This window comes from Pelophylax lessonae (assembly GCF_965119305.1).
Source record: "Pelophylax lessonae genome assembly, chromosome: 9".
In the NCBI taxonomy this organism is placed as follows: domain Eukaryota; kingdom Metazoa; phylum Chordata; class Amphibia; order Anura; family Ranidae; genus Pelophylax; species Pelophylax lessonae.
In genome coordinates, this window is record NC_138776.1 from 216,049,205 (window position 1) to 216,065,709 (window position 16,505).

Genomic DNA, 16,505 nt, shown 5'->3' on the forward strand with positions numbered 1-16,505 from the left:
TGTCCAGAACCAGAAAAAAAGATAATTTTTCAGTAGAGCAGGGATGGTGGGAACCCCTTTTACACCTATATGATCTTTTTTTTCTGGTTCTGGACATGCTACAGAGCTGAAACTTCACAGGTATGCTTTTTAGACCCCCCCAGACACTAATCCAAAAAAAGTCATGCCTGCCACCGTATATATCAGTGGTGGGTGGGCAGTGGCACTGCAGTGGGCACAGTACACTCTGTGGACCTAACAGTCACTGGCACCCAGGCAACTGCAATTATAAAAAAATATATACTGTATATTTTTACTTTGCAAGCTGCTGTGCCACCGTATATATATCAGTGGTGGGTGGGCACGCAGTGGCACTACAGTGGGCACAGTACACTCTGTGGACCTGACAGTCACTGGCAGCCCAGGCAACTGCAATAATAAAAAATATTTTTTTTTTTCAATTTGCAACAAGATGCTGTGCCACCGTATATATATCAGTGGTGGGCAGTGCACTGCAGTGGGTACAGTACACTCTGTGGACCTGACACAGCACTCACTGCAATTATGACAGAGGAAAAAAAAAATATTTTTTAAAATGCAAGGTACTGTGCCTGTGCCACCCGAAATTAGTGTGGTGTGCACACAGTACAGTCTGTGGTGGGTCTGTGGCCTCTCACACACAGCGGGCAGGCAACTGCAGTGTACAATAGATATATATATATATAAAAAGAAAAAACTCAATTACCAGCCCTTAAAAGGGCTTTTGGGGACACTAGATATATATATATATATATATATATATATATATAAATTACACAAATACCAGCCCTTAGAAGGGCTTTTTGGGGTGCTGTCAGGATGCTGTCCTTACAGCAGTAGTAGTGGACCAAGAACACTGACTAGCAAGACCAGGAACACTGACTAACAACTGTCCCTAGCTATTAACAACAGCAGCAGCAGCAGCAGCAGCAGCAGCAGCAGCAGCAGCAGCAGCAGCAGCAGCAGCAGCAGCAGCAGCAGCAGCAGCAGCAGCTCTCCCTGCTCTCACTAACACACACTGCTTCAGAATGATCTAAGATGGATGCTGCCCTTGCTTATTTATAGGAGGTGGGAGGGTGTGGGAGGGAGGTATGCTGATTGGCTGGAAATGTGCCTGCTGACTGTGAAGTTCAGGGTCAAAGTTTGCCTCAATGATGTATTATAGGGGGCGGACTGAACATCGCATATGTTCGCCCGCAGCGGCGAACGCGAACATGCTAAGTTCGCCGGGAACTGTCCGCCGGCGAACAGTTCGGTACACCTCTATCAGTCAGTTTCTGTACTTGTTTTGCCTGTGTCCCGGAAGCTCAGATGAACTCTCTGCAAATATTCAGGAGGCTAGGCCCCCAGCTAAGACAGAAGCTGTGATCCCCAAAAAAAAAAGATTCTTGCAGCTGCAGGTGGTCTCCCAGGTGTTCCACAGCCCTCCGGCTGGGTCTTACTCCACCAGAAACAAGAAACCTCTGTTCTGGCTCTTAGCACATTTAAGCCTCGTACACACGCACCGATTGTTGGCCGAGAATTTTCGGCCAACGTCCGATCGGCCGATTATCGGCTTGTAAAGCCTCGTACACACGCACCGATTGTTGGCCGACCGATCGGCCGTCTTTTGTCCAGTGTTGTTGTGTTGGTTGAAATGTGCTCTAGACTGCACACGAATTTTATCGGCCAAAAAAAACCAACTTCAGAAGTGATGTCATGTGCTGGTTAACTTTCCGTGTGTATTTTCTTCTCTGAGCATGCCCAGTCTTGCTCATCTGATTTTTGTCTGCCGAAATCTGTACTGACTGACGAACAATCGGCCGTTCTGTTGACGGCCAACAAAAATTTTATAGCATGCACACCAGATTTTGTTCGGCCGAAAAGTCGCAGTCGGTTGTCGGAAGCATCATACTAACAAGCCGACAATCGGCCGATCGGACGTTGGCCGAAAATTCACGGCCAACAATCGTTGCGTGTGTACGAGGCTTAAGTATGATGCTTCCGACAACCGACTGCGGTGCGTGTGTACGAGGCTTTACAGCCCTCTCAGCCCCTGCTGGTCACTCATTCCCCTGACTAGGGATTGATTGGAGAGGTAGTTATATGCAGGCCAGGGACCAATTCTTCCACCCACTATATCCCATAGTTTAGTGGGATGCAGGAGAAAGTAACTGAGCCTGAACCAACAGGACCCAGAACAGACATTATCAAATAATCATTGTTACAGGGAGGCTATAAAGCTACATTTTAACACTAGTAGCCTACTGGGGCGCTACATTTAAATGCATTTTTTCTCATTAATCAACAGTACCCATAATTACGAAGTGAAAACAGAATTTTAGAAATGTTTACAAATGTATGAAAAAGGAAAAAGTGAAATATCACATTGGGATAAGTATTCAGACCCATTTGCAACAACACTTGAACTTTAGCTCAGGTACTTCCTATTTCTCTTGATCTTTGCTGAGATGTTTCTACACCTTGCAGTCCACCTGTGGTAAATTAAATTGATAGGACATGATCTGGAAAGGCACACACCTCTCTTTAAAAGGCCTCACAGCTGAGAATGCTTATTGTATAAGAGCAAAAGCCATGAGATAGAATGATTGCAATGCACAGATGTGAGGAAGGCTACAAAAAAATATCGGCTGCACTGAAGGGTCCCAAGAGCACAGTGGCCTCCATCATTCTCAAATGCAGGAAGTTTGGCACAACCAGGATTCTTCCAAGAGCTGATCACCCGACCAAACTGAGCAATCAGGGGGAAAAGGGCCTTAGTAAGAGAGGTGACCAAGAGCACAATTGTCCCTTTGACTGTGCTCCAGAGATCCTGTGCGACCATGGCACAAAGTTCCTGAAGGACAACCATCACTGCAGCCCTCCACTGATCTGGGCTTTATGACAGAGTGGCTAGACGAAAGCCTCTCCTCAGTGAAAACACATAAAAGCTCCGCTTGAAGACTGCAAAAATGCACCTGAAGGACTCTCAGACAGTGAGGAGCAAGACTCTCTCCTGTCTGAGGAAACAAAAAATGAACTGTTTGGCCTAAATTCTAAACGTTCTGTCTGGATGAACCAGGCAATGCTAATCATCTGCCCAATACCACCCTAACAATGAAGCATGGTGGTGGCATCATCATGCTGCGGGCAGTGTTATTCAACAGTAGGGAGACTGAGGGAAAGCTGAATGGAGCAAAGTACAGAGATATCCTCAATGAAAACCTGTTCCACAGCTCTGAGGATCTCAAACTGGGTTGAAGGTTCACCTTCCAACATTACAATGATCCTAAGCACACAGCCCAGACAACACAAGAGTGGCTTAGGGAACACTCTATGAATGTCGTAGAGTGACCCAGCCAGAGATCTGACTTAAACCCTATTAAACATCTCTAGAGAGACCTGAAAATGGCTGTCTACAGATAGTCCCCATCCAACCTGACTAAGCTTGAGAGGATTTGGCAGAAAATCCCCCAATCCAGGTGTGCAGAGCTTGTTTTGTCTTACCCAAAAAGACTTAGGCCCCTTTCACACATGCTGTCCGTTTGTTTGTTTTTCATCCATCCGTTGACGGATGAAAAACGAACATCAATGTATCTCTATGTAAAAACGGATGACAACGGATGATCATCCGTTAACATCCATTTTGATCCGCTTCCCTCAATGTCCGTTTTTTTGAACGGATGAATGCCCTATTTTTCATCCCTCAAAAAAATGGATCGGACGAAAAACGGATGACAACCAGTGTTGCCAACCCCCCGGAGGGAAATTTACTGGCAGAATGTCCAAAATTTACGGACAGCACCAATTTTTTACGGACACTGAAAAAAGTACCTAAAATAACAATTTTCAGTGCTAAACCGTGCAAATATCAATATTTTAACTATAAACATATAGCTAGTGCTATTAGCAATGTGTTAAAGTTAAACAAAAGTCAAAAAACATATTTCTCAAATTTACATGAAGGTTGGGTTACCATAACCCAGCCAGCACAGAGTTCCCCCTTACATCAGAGTCTGCAGACTCTGGTCAGACATGGTACAGGAGGTGGTCAGAGACGGTACAGGAGGTGGGCAGACACGGCAGACATGGTACAGGAGGTGGGCAGACATGGTACAGGAGGTGGGCAAACACTGCGGACATGGTACAGGGGGTGGTCAGAGACTGCGGTCATGGCACAGGGGGGTGGTCAGAGACTGCGGACATGGTATAGGGGGTGGTCAGAGACTGCGGTCATGGCACAGGGGGGTGGTCAGAGACTGCGGACATGGTACAGGGGGTGGTCAGAGACTGCGGACATGGTACAGGGGGTGGTCAGAGACTGCGGTCATGGCACAGGGAGGTGGTCAGAGACTGCGGACATGGTACAGGGGGTGGTCAGAGACTGCGGTCATGGCACAGGGGGTGGTCAGAGACTGCGGACATGGTACAGGGGGTGGTCAGAGACTGCGGTCATGGCACAGGGAGGTGGTCAGAGACTGCGGACATGGTACAGGGGGTGGTCAGAGACTGCGGTCATGGCACAGGGGGTGGTCAGAGACTGCGGTCATGGCACAGGGGGTGGTCAGAGACTGCGGTCATGGCACAGGGGGTGGTCAGAGACTGCGGACATGGTACAGGGGGTGGTCAGAGACTGCGGACATGGTACAGGGGGTGGTCAGAGACTGCGGTCATGGCACAGGGGGGTGGTCAGAGACTGCGGACATGGTATAGGGGGTGGTCAGAGACTGCGGTCATGGCACAGGGGGGTGGTCAGAGACTGCGGACATGGTACAGGGGGTGGTCAGAGACTGCGGACATGGTACAGGGGGTGGTCAGAGACTGCGGTCATGGCACAGGGAGGTGGTCAGAGACTGCGGACATGGTACAGGGGGTGGTCAGAGACTGCGGTCATGGTACAGGGGGTGGTCAGAGACTGCGGTCATGGTACAGGGGGTGGTCAGAGACTGCGGTCATGGCACAGGGGGTGGTCAGAGACTGCGGTCATGGTACAGGGGGTGGTCAGAGACTGCGGTCATGGTACAGGGGGTGGTCAGAGACTGCGGTCATGGCACAGGGGGTGGTCAGAGACTGCGGTCATGGCACAGGGGGTGGTCAGAGACTGCGGTCATGGCACAGGGGGGTGGTCAGAGCCTGCGTGGACAATGGAAGTGCCCTCCTCACCCCCTCACAGTAGTTTCTTCCTCTGTCCCCCTTACCTTAGCTCTCCACATCAGTGTCCTCCTCCTAAGTCCCCTTCACCTCTCCATAGCAATATCAGTGACATTACTGCAGAGTGAAGCTGTGTGACTCTGCAGTAACCTGTGGAGAGGTGAAGGGGGCACAGGAGCAGGACACTGATGTCCTCTGCCCCCTGACTCATCTCTCTACTACTTCAGTGACAGTCTACGCTGCTACTGCTAGCTGAGTGTCTGAGCCTCGGTGGCTCAGAACCCCACTCACCAGACCAGTCCTCCTGCTCTTCTGTGTGCTCTCTCTGCCTCTGCTGTCGCAGCCTGTCTGCTCTGTCCACTCCACTCCACCATCCGTCCGTCCAGCGGCATCTTCTAGAGTTCTAGTTCTTGTCCACACACACTCCACAGCTGCGCTGCAGCACAGACTCCACTCCATACTGCTGGCGCAGCGCCTGGCGGCCGGCGGGAAAATTTAAATGACGGCGGGGGGTGGAGGCAGGGGCGGAGGCAGGGGCGGGCGCAGGCGGGCCGTGGCACTCGTCCGGCGACGATCATCATCCAGTGCGAGTCTGCATCTCTCTGCGAGTGCGAGAGAGCTCGGAGATCTTCGGAACTGCGCGCCGCGCACGCGCAGTTCTGACAGTGCCGCCGCCGCCATAGATTTACGGGCAGTTTTCTCCTGCTACGGGCATTTACGGGCAGGAGAAAAGTGCCCTGTTTTTACGGGCTGTCCGTAAATCTACGGGCGGTTGGCAACACTGATGACAACGGATGAAAAACGGATGACAACGGATGAAAAACAGATAGCAAATGACGAAAATGGATGAGAAACGGATGACAACTGACGAAAAACGGATGAAAAATGGACGGAAAACTGATACATTTGACGTGACTGAACTGATGAACTGAACGGACCGTATGTGTGAAAGGGGCCTAAGTCCCGGTTCACATTTGTGCGATGCGGGAACGCTGCGAATATGCAGCGTGATCCCGCATCGCATCCGCACCTCTGGCAGTTCACACTGCCATATGCGATATGCAGGGGGTGTAAATTAAAAGTTAACAACACCCCCAGTTGCGATCGCATATCGCAGTGCGATCTGCAAGTTCGCACAGAATCGGATCAAACTAGTGTGAACCACTATGCGATCCGATTCTGCTGCGGCTAAAAAAAAGCCTCATGTGTGAGTTTATTGTGGATGCGGTGTCACTAGGCTCCATCCGCTCGCAGCAGGAAAGAAAGAAAAAAAAAAAAAATAACCAGTGTATGTTCTTGCAGCAGCGCCGATCCCTGGGGGTGGGGGGGGGGGGCGTGTTCCGCACCTGGGACATGCAGGCAGCCGCCCCCCCCCCCCTCCTACCATCGCTGCTCACCTGCCTGGGGGGGGGGGGTCCAAGAGAGGGGTTTACTTGTTCATTCAAATCCTCAGTCATGAGCTTCGGGGGGGGGGGCCAGTTGTCACACTGCACAGTTGTCACACTGCCACCCAGGCCAGACTGGTACTGCGCCTGCTGCTGGCCTCTAAAACCAGCCTTCAGGCAGGGGAGCTGACACTCAATTAGATACCCATGCCTGTTCCATGGGGGGCCGGGGATCGGTTTCACACGCATCAAACCGCAGGTGGATAGGGAGGGGGGGTTGGGGGTCGTTCAACCACAGGTAAGAAGGGGGGGGGGTCGCACAGGACTCACGCTCCCGCAAGCCTTGCCATCCCCCGTCCTTTTCCGGTCTCCACGCCACGGGTCTTCGACCTCTGAGACCCACCTTCTTACGCATCCACGGTCACTCGTCCATCACTGCACGGACGCACAACTGGCTCACACCGCTGCCAGGTCACGACATCTCCTGGTTCATACCTCAGTCTGGTCACCCCCCTTAGTGGTAGGTCCGGGGGGGGCACCTACGCAGGCCGCCCCCCCCCCCTCGCACACTAGGGTTGGCGCTCGTAGGGCATTACTTCGGTTAAGTCAGTTCTCATGTCATCTCACATCCATGGCGTCAACCACGGTTTTGCTTACCCACAGGTAGTCTGCTTGAACATTACCAGACGTTCAACCAAGTAAGACCCCTCAAGAGTCATCTAAGGTATGCTGTTCCGTTACCAAGAGTTTCCCCTCTTCGTTAACTGGCGCAAGGGGGGGGGCAGGGGTGGGGGGTCAGGAGCTTAGGCAGGTCACTTTGTAGTTATCGCGAGACCAACACCCATCCTCACACGGAGGTACTTTCGCCCATCGGCCCAAATCATAGCTAGCGGCTCGCTATTTGGTCAGGGTAGTCAGGGCTTCACCTTCCCAGAGGCCTACACCCCGCCATCATTCATGGCACAGCTTAGGTCCAAATCATAGTTAGTGCCTCCACCAGCCCCTGGGGTTAGCAGGGCCTCACGTCCCCCGTTTCCAAAAAAAAAAAAAAAAAAAAAAGAGCGCCAGTTAACGCCCTGTCGTATGAGTTTTTCATCTCTTCTTTTCCCTTTCATGTCATCCTTGCATGTCTCGCGCGTCAGACCTAGGAGACGACCTCTCCCTGCCTAGCACGCCAGCCAGGCCACCCACTCCGGTTTCCGTTCCCGTCGCAGGAGGTAGCCTGGTTCCGTCAAGTCCTGGTTCCATGAGGACATGGACCATTCCTAAGATTGCCGCCGAGTTAAGACGGAGGGGGATACCATTTCCAGCCACAGCCAGGAAGGCGGAGTTGTACAGGATCTTGGTATCCAATACCGGCAACCCGCTACCAGGGACTGACGCACGGGACAGTGTCAAGGACGCTTTAGCCGAAATCCAGGCCACCATGGCGTCTGTTCTGGCTTCCGTTAGTAGCCTAAGCCAGAGGTTGGAAAAATTAGAAACCCCTGTACCAGCCTCCGCAGCTTCCCCAGGTTCCCTGCCCTCTCAGGTCTTTGGCTTGCCAGCCCCTCAGGGCACCTTTGCAGGTATGCCAACTCCTTCAGGCCCCATTCCTCACATCATTACACCAGCACACATGGTCCCGCCCAACATTAGGAAAGACATTCTGGAGGGGAAGGATGTGAATCTCATGTCGCTATTAATTGCCTCTCAAGACATTGTCGAGAGCAAGACTTACAATTACGGGGACCTGTCTGTGGTTCTGAAGGCCAAGGACCCCAGACTAAACAGGAAGTTGTCCATTCCCGAGTTTGTCTTGGCCTTCGGTCTGTTCCGGGACGTGGTCTGCTTTAACTTCCCTCATCGCAGAGAAGAGCTGGATTTGTACCTACACAAGTTGGTCGACCTGGGGCACAAGTACGGCGGCACCACCTTCTACGATTATCACCGCTCATTCTCAGCCAAGGCGGCGCCCACCTTTGCCCAGTTTAACATCAGGATAGATTGGGGCCAGCTGGACACCGAGTTGTTCTGTCGCCACTTTGCCGGGCTTGTGCCACCTGCATGCGCCACTTGTGCTTCAAACTCCCACTCCACCAACTTGTGTACCGTCGAGCCCAGTTCTTCTGCCACCAGCGAGGTCACCCCGGGCCCCAGCAGGTCTGATCAGAAGTCCGCCAAAGACAAACTGGGGAGACCGATAGTGTTCTTGGGCAAGGCACAGGTATGCAACAACTTCAACGCGGGGGGCTGCAGCTTCAGTGCCTGTAGGTTGTTGCATATCTGCTCCACCTGCTTCCGGGCCCACGCCAAGTCCATGTGCCCCAGTCGCCTTTTTCCCAAGAGCTGACTGACCGAGGTACAGGTCGATTCCCTGGCCTTCTTTTTGAAATCCCATCCCTCTCCAGACCTAGTCGACTTTTTAGTTTCAGGGTTCACGACAGGGTTCCACACTGGTCTGGTGGCACTCCCGTCAGGCACAATCGAGTGCAAAAACCTACAGTCTGCCTTGGCTGACCCGGCTGTAGTCGACACTCTTTTGAAAACAGGGGTAGACAAGGGTTTCATGTTAGGTCCTTTCTGTACCCCTCCTTTTTCCTGCTGGCGAACCAACCCATTGGGGGTAGCCAGGGGGAAATACAATAATAAAAAACGATTGATCATAGACCTCTCGGCTCCTCATTCCATCGCCACGCCAAGCCTCAAATCTCTTATTCCCTCCGAAGAGTTTTCACTACAGTACACTACAGTGGATCACGCCATTCAGGCTATCCTGAAAGCCGGGAAAGCAGCTTGGCTTGGGAAGACGGACATTTCCAATGCTTTCAACCTGCTGCCCATACACCCATCACTGTGGCATCCGCATGGTGCAAAATGGAGGGGGTTTTACTATTTTGCCATCCGCCTGACCTTCGGGGCCAAAAGCAGCCCCAAGATTTTTGATTTATTTGCTGAGGCTCTGTGCTGGCTCCTATTAAATGTCGGTTGCTGTCCAGTCATCATCCATTACTTAGATGATTTCCTGACAGTGGAGAGTCCCACAGCCACTCCGCTCAGCCTGGTAAAAACGGTGGCACTCTTTTCGGCCCTAGGGGTTCCGGTAGCCGAAAAGAAAACAATAGGTCCCTCCACCAAACTGACCTTCCTAGGCATTTGCCTAGATTCGGTCGCCATGCAGGCAAGCCTGCCCCCGGACAAAGTTCAGAGGATCAGGGCAGAGATCGAGGGGTTCCTCGCCAAAGGTTCTGCATCCCGGAAAGACCTACTGTCCCTTCTAGGTTCCCTGAACTACGCCATGAGGATTATTCCCCAAGGCCGAGCTTTTGTCTCCAGGCTTCTCTGTCTGCTCCCTGGCCTCCTGCACGACGGGAGTACTGTCTCGTTGGACGGGCAGGCCAAGGCGGACTTGACCTATGTGGAGGCAGTTTCTGGCACATTGGAACGGGGTGAATATGTTCATCCCGCCTTTTGCCGACCACTCCCCAGTCTTATGGACCGACGCGGCAGCACATTCAGGATTTGCAGCCATTTGCGGGGACAATTGGTTCAGAGACTTTTGGCCACCCGAGACTGCCAGTCTACCGTCTTTTAACCGCACTTCCGCCCTTTTTGAAATTTATCCCATAGTGGCAGCAGCCCGGGTGTGGGGTCACCGGTGGGGAGGTCAGACAGTAAAATGTTTCACGGACAACATGGCAGCCTGCGACATAATCAACAAGGGCCGTTCCTCATCCCTCACCATCATGAGCCTAGTTAGGAGACTAACTTGGCTCGCTGCCACCCTACAGTTCCACTTAATTTGCGAGCATGTGCCAGGTTCTCACAACTCAGCAGCTGATGCCCTTTCTTGTTGCAAATTGCAGGTCTTTTTCCAGTTGCACCCCACAGCCGCGAGTATCCCAGACACGCCACCTCGGTTTCAAGATCTCATCCTGGACTAGCCAAACTCATGGCCCATGGGAGCACGCTGGCTCAATCAGCACTCTCCGTCAACACTAGGCGCTCGTACGATCGGGCTCTGACCATTTTCTCCAGATTCATCACGGAGTACAGCATCTCGGATCCTTTTTCCTTAGACACCATGGTGGCGTTCACCTCCTTTTGCCACTTAAATCTGAAACTCGCCCACAGCACGGTCAAGCTTTATCTCGCAGGGGTGCAGTTTCATGTGATCAACACACACCCCAGTCACAGTACTTTCATGTCTTCCAGGCCAATTAAAAACATCTTAAAAGGCATCCTTCGCTTGGAGGGCTGCAAGCCCGCGAGACGTCAACCGATCAACAGCTGCAGGTTTAGGGCCTTGTCTGACGTGTTGGACACACGGCCGTTTGAGGCAGGAACAAATCGTGTTAAGTTTGCCATATACCTGGCCTTCTATGGATTCTTGCGCCCCAGCGAGTTCACCGCGGGTAGGTTAGACGGGGCCTCCAACCCGCTGAAGGTGGCAGATTTGACCAAAGTAGGGGATCATTTCCTCCTGACACTACGTCACTCCAAAACCAACCAGGTGGGGCCGCCGGATGACGTTCCCCTGTACCCTACAGGAAATCAATGGTGCCCGGTCCGGTTATTGGATCGTCTTCTCCCATCTGTGACGGGTCGTGGCCCAGATGCCCCCCTTCTGAGTCTCCACGGCTTGCCACTCACCACCTCGAAGTTCATGCAATACGTGAGAACCCTGCTCTCAAAAATAGGTTGTGACCCTGCAGCTTTCTCGGGTCATTCCTTCCATATAGGGGCAGCTTCGGCAGCATCTAGCCACAACATACCAGTGCATATTATCAAAAGGATGGGCCGATGGAAGTCCTCTGCTTACAGCCGGTACATTCCCCAGCCGGAGAATGAACTCAGACTGGCTTTTAGAGATCTGGCCACATAGCACTACAGGTCTTGCTTTCCGTTTTGGGATATGTGTGTATTAAAGGTCGTTTTGGTTAAGTTATTCCTTTTTGCCCTCTTTATTTACAGGCCTGCCCGAACCACGGTTTCGGCACGCCTCAACTGTACTTCTTTAAATGGTATTTCACTCAGTTATTCCCTGACCACAAATGGGCAGGCGGAGCCTGCAGTTGTAGGAGGGGAGGGGCCGGCCTATTTAACGTCAGTCCGCCCTCCTCACTGGGCTGACGTTTTTGGGTACCCCTCCCTCCATTCCCCTTTTTTCAACAATTCCATCTTGGTGGGCCCTCTTTATTTACAGGCCTGCCCGAACCACGGTTTCGGCACGCCTCAACCGTACTTCTTTAAATGGTATTTCACTCAGTTATTCCCTGACCACAACAGAGACTTAAGGTTGTAATTGATGCCAAAGGTGTTTCATAGTTACATAGCTAGTCACATTGAAAAAAGACACAAGTCCATCTGGCTCAACCAATAAAAAAAAAAAAAAAAAAAAAACAGTAAAGAAAACCCAACCATACAATCCCATATACACAATCCTATACCCGCAGTTGATCCAGAGGAAGGCGAAAAAAACAAAGTACCGAGTAAAAGCTCAGTAGGTGCATGTAATATTTCAGTTTTTTCTTTTTAATAAAGTCACAGACATTTCTAAAATTCTGTTTTCACTTTGTCATTATCAGGTACAGAGTGTAGATGAATGAGGGGAAAAAATTAATTTAAAAAACTGTAGCATCAGGCTGCAACATAAAAAAAATGTAAAAAGTGAAGGGGGTCTGAATACTTTATAAATCCACTGTATGTTCAATGTGCATAAGTGACTTGTTGTTAAAGATTATTTGGAAGCAGAGTTGTATAAAGTACTCGAAACCCATACTTGAGTAAAAGTACAAGTGCTCGATCAAAAAGTGACTTGAGTAGAAGTGGAAATGTTCGATCAAAAAGTGACTTGAGTAGAAGTGGAAATGTTCGATCAAAAAGTGACTTGAGTAGAAGTACTAAAGTATTCAACATTTTTTGTACTTAAGTATTGCAAGTAGTTTTTTTTAAAATTTTGTTACTCAAGTACTGAAAGTAGAAGTACAAGTACTGTGTTATGTAGTTATTAAAGAAAGAAGTCAAAAGTTTGAACATCATATTGTTTTTTATTATTTCAAATGCAGCTTTTATTTATATATACAGTAGCTTTTATTTTCGTATGCGCTGATAATACACATTGTTTTGAGCTTCATGAAACCTGCCATCTACTGTTCTGGCAGTGGTAATTTTTATAATTGTAACGAGTAACTATGCAGCAAAAAAAAAAAAAATATCGGAGTAGAAGTATTGAAATCATTGAAAAAATGTAGTGAAGTAAAAGTGGAAGTAGGAGAAAAAAAATTCTACTCCAGGAAAGTACAGATACCGCCTTTCGGTACTTAAGTACAGTAGTGAAGTAGTTCTACTTAGTTACTATACATCTCTGTTTGGAAGATAATTTATTGCTATTTTCCACTGCTGATTACTTGACACAGTAAAATAAAGTTTAAGGACAATCTTGTGTCACCTGCACCCTAGCCACATATGAGCTCAGGTGTAAATCAGGGCTAAGGGCTTGCTCACACCAGGCATGTGTAGAGACATGCATTTTTCTGCACTTTCTACTTTGGAACTTCTGTTTATACCATTACTGGACTGACATGTGCAGAGCAAAGAAATAAAGAAAAATGCAGTATATCTGTCATCTTCTGCACCTCACTGGGGCTTATCTGAAGCCCCCCACTCTCCATCAGCAGGGAAATGTGATGCATAAAAATGAATGAAATGTTACATTTAATATAAAGAAAAAAAAAGTAAACAAACAAGGCACCTCCTCCAACTGCCTGTACAGAACTGACACCAGCCCAAACAGGAAATCGGCTCACCTCTCGCTGGCAGTTTCCAGGAAATGAAAGTGTTAGCTCTTACTCATGTAGGTAGGAGAAACGAAAGTACCTGCTTCTTAACAACTCTAGGTAAGCATTTATGTTTAATTCTGTGCTGTTCAAGGAATGGGGCTTTTATGGGTTAAATGATAATCTGTCTTCGCTGTCTCTGCAGTCTTACCAGGCCATTACGGCTCCTCTTTGGAACCAAATGTTTCTGTTCTAATATCCTCAGCAGACCTTAGAAATATGTGTTTGTTTAGTATTGCATTTGTTATTTTGAAAAGCCAGTATAAAGAGAAATTGTTGAAAACACAAAGCACTTATGTAGGGTTGAGCGGACACCTAGATGTCCGTGTTCGACGGGTTCGGCCGAACTTTAAAAAAAAGTCCGGGTCCGTGTCCCGGACTTTTACCGAACTTTTCCCGGACACCGAACCCCATTGAAGTCAATGGGGACCCGAACTTTAAGGCACTAAAATGGCTCTAAAACACCAAAGGAAAGGGCTAGAGTGCTGCAAATGGCAGCAAAACGTAATTAAGAGCATGGCAAGTGCTCTGCAAACAAATGTGGATAGGGAAATAACTTAAAACAACAAAAAAAAACAGAAAAATAAAACAATGTTCTTCTTCATCTCTGAAGGACGAGGCCCATATGGAGTAGGAGGGAGGTTGAGGTGGTGGTGGATGTGGCGGTGACATAGGCGTGCGCACAGGGTGTGCTGGGTGTGCCTGGGCACACCCTAATCACCTAGGGCACATAGCATTGCCAGTGAGGAGATGGGAAAGATCTCCCTGGGACCTGCTCTGCTCTATTTCTCCTTGCCTACAGGTACATGGCCCCGATACATTACTCTCCCTGCTGGCAAACACATGCATGTGTATTTCAACTTTGGGGTGCACACCTTAATGCAATAGGCTGCGCACACCTATGGGCGGTGTAGGTGGAAGCGGCGGTGGAGGAGGACCAGGGCCGGATTAACAGCATCATGGGCTTGGTGCTGAGGATTTTGAAGGGCCTTAAGGGCCGTGCCTTGCCATGCACCCAGAGGAGGAAGGGTGCAGCCATGCATGCCTAATTCAACATGGGATGCTGTCTCTGAAGCCCATAAACACATCCATGCATCGCCAACTGTCCCTCCTTGTCCGGCCTTCACGCTGTGTGGGGAGGTTCTGAGGGTGCTGCCTGGGGAAGCGAGCATAGAAGCCAGACTTCTGTGTTTACAAGTGACAGAAGAGCGGTAACAGTGAATATGGCCAACCCGGGGCCTATATAAAAGGTAGGGGCCTGGAGCTGCAGCTCCAATAGCCCCTACATTAATCTGGCCCTGAGGAGGAGGACGAGGTAGCCAACACTGCTTCTTTTCAAAAATTTTAAATGAGGGTACACCCCAAAAGAGTGAGAAAGAGCAAAAATGGAACAATGGGTGGGTAAGGTCGGTATCCATTGCTATTCTGCATAAGGTACGGAAAAGTCCCGTGGGATCCATGCCTGGTTCATTTTAATGAACGTGAGCTTGTCCACATTGTCTCTGGACAGGCGGCTGCGCTTGTCTGTTATAACGCCCCCAGCCGTGCTAAATACCCGTTCAGATAATACACTGGCTGCAGGGCACGCCAGCACCTCCAAGGCGTAAAGGGCAAGCTCAGGCCATGTGCCCAATTTGGAGACCCAGAAGTTGAAGGGGGCAGACCCGTCATTCACTACATGTAGGCGTGTGCACACATACTGCTCCACCATGTTGGTAAAATGCTGCCTCCTGCTAAGACGTTCCATCTGAGCTGCTGGTGCTGCTGTTTGTTGTGGCGTGCTGACAAAGCTTTTCCACATTTCGGCCATGCTAACCCTGCCTTCTGAGGTGCTGGCGGTGCCCTGGTTGCGTTGGCGACCTCCTCCTCCTCCTCCTCTGCCTTGTGCTTCCACTGTGGCCCCGCTGTCAGATGGGAATGCCAGCAGCATGGCGTCTACCAGCGTGCGCTTGTACTCGCGCATCTTGCGATCGCGCTCCAGTGAGTGAATTAAGGACGGTACGTTGTCCTTGTAACGGGGATCCAGCAGCGTGGCCACCCAGTAATCAGCACAAGTTAGAATGTGGGCAACTCGGCGGTCGTTGTGGAGACACTGCAGCATGTAATCGCTCATGTGTGCCAGGCTGCCCAGAGGCAACGAAAGGCTGTCCTCTGTGGGAGGTGTATCGTCCGTGTCCTCTGTATCCCCCCAGCCACGCACCAGTGATGGCCATGAGCTGGCCTGGGTGCCACCCTGCTGTGAACATGGTTCCATCTCCTCCTCCAGCTCCTCCTCCTCCTCATCCTCCTCATCCTCCAGAACTGTGCCCCTGCTGGACAATTGCGTCCCTGGCGTTTGCGTGTGCAGGAACCCACCCTCGGAGCCCCTTGCGAATGACTGCCCTGAAAGCCTTGGAAATGTTACCTCTTCATCCTCCTCCTCCTCCTCATCCTGTGCCACATCCTCTTCCATCATCGCCCGAATTGTTTTTTCAAGGAGGCATAGAAGTGGGATAGTTAAGCTGAGAACGGCGTCATTGCCACTGGCCATGTTGGTGGAGTACTCAAAACAGCGCAACAAGGCACACAGGTCTCGCATGGAGGCCCAGTTAAATTAAATAGCGGAATAGAAAATATGATCCAAAAAAAGTGTATGTATATCACACGTACACAACCACACTGGGCCCCAATTACTATTGTTTGTACCCCTAAAAGGCTAGATGAGGAGTAGGGGGAGTATGGAACAGGCAGCACCCTCAAACCTTCAGAAGTATGAGATGAACCCCAACAACTTGGAAAGGTGGATCTCTCTCACACGTACCAACACAGACTATCCCCCAATTTAACTGATCCCCAAAGGTTTTTGATTAAATAGCGGAATAGAAAATATGATCCAAAAAAAGTGTATGTATATCACACGTACACAACCACACTAGGCCCCAATTACTATTGTTTGTACCCCTAAAAGGCTAGATGAGGAGTAGGGGGGGTATGGAACAGGCAGCACCCTCAAACCTTCAGAAGTATGAGATGAACCCCAACAACTTGGAAAGGTGGATCTCTCTCACACGTACCAACACAGACTATCCCCCAATTTAACTGATCCCCAAAGGTTTTTGATTAAATAGCGGAATAGAAAATATGATCCAAAAAAAGTGTATGTATATCACACGTA

General features: G+C 50.0%; 2 protein-coding genes across 2 annotated transcripts in view; both read left to right on the forward strand.

The window, feature by feature from the left end:
- Window positions 1–7,779: 7,779 nt before the first annotated feature.
- LOC309564313 (uncharacterized protein) lies at window positions 7,780–8,865 on the forward strand (the record flags this gene model as incomplete). The annotated part of the gene is made up of 1 exon (XM_082268942.1): window positions 7,780–8,865. One exon carries the CDS (start codon window positions 7,780–7,782, stop codon window positions 8,863–8,865), a length of 1,086 nt encoding a protein of 361 aa, XP_082125068.1.
- Window positions 8,866–13,369: 4,504 nt separating this feature from the next.
- Window positions 13,370–16,505, forward strand: part of LOC309563843 (uncharacterized protein) — a 105,943-nt gene continuing 102,807 nt past the window's right edge. Inside the window, exon 1 of the mRNA XM_082268478.1 lies at window positions 13,370–13,411. The gene's annotated coding sequence lies outside the window, so the exon portion shown is untranslated. The remainder of the gene's footprint in view (window positions 13,412–16,505) is intronic.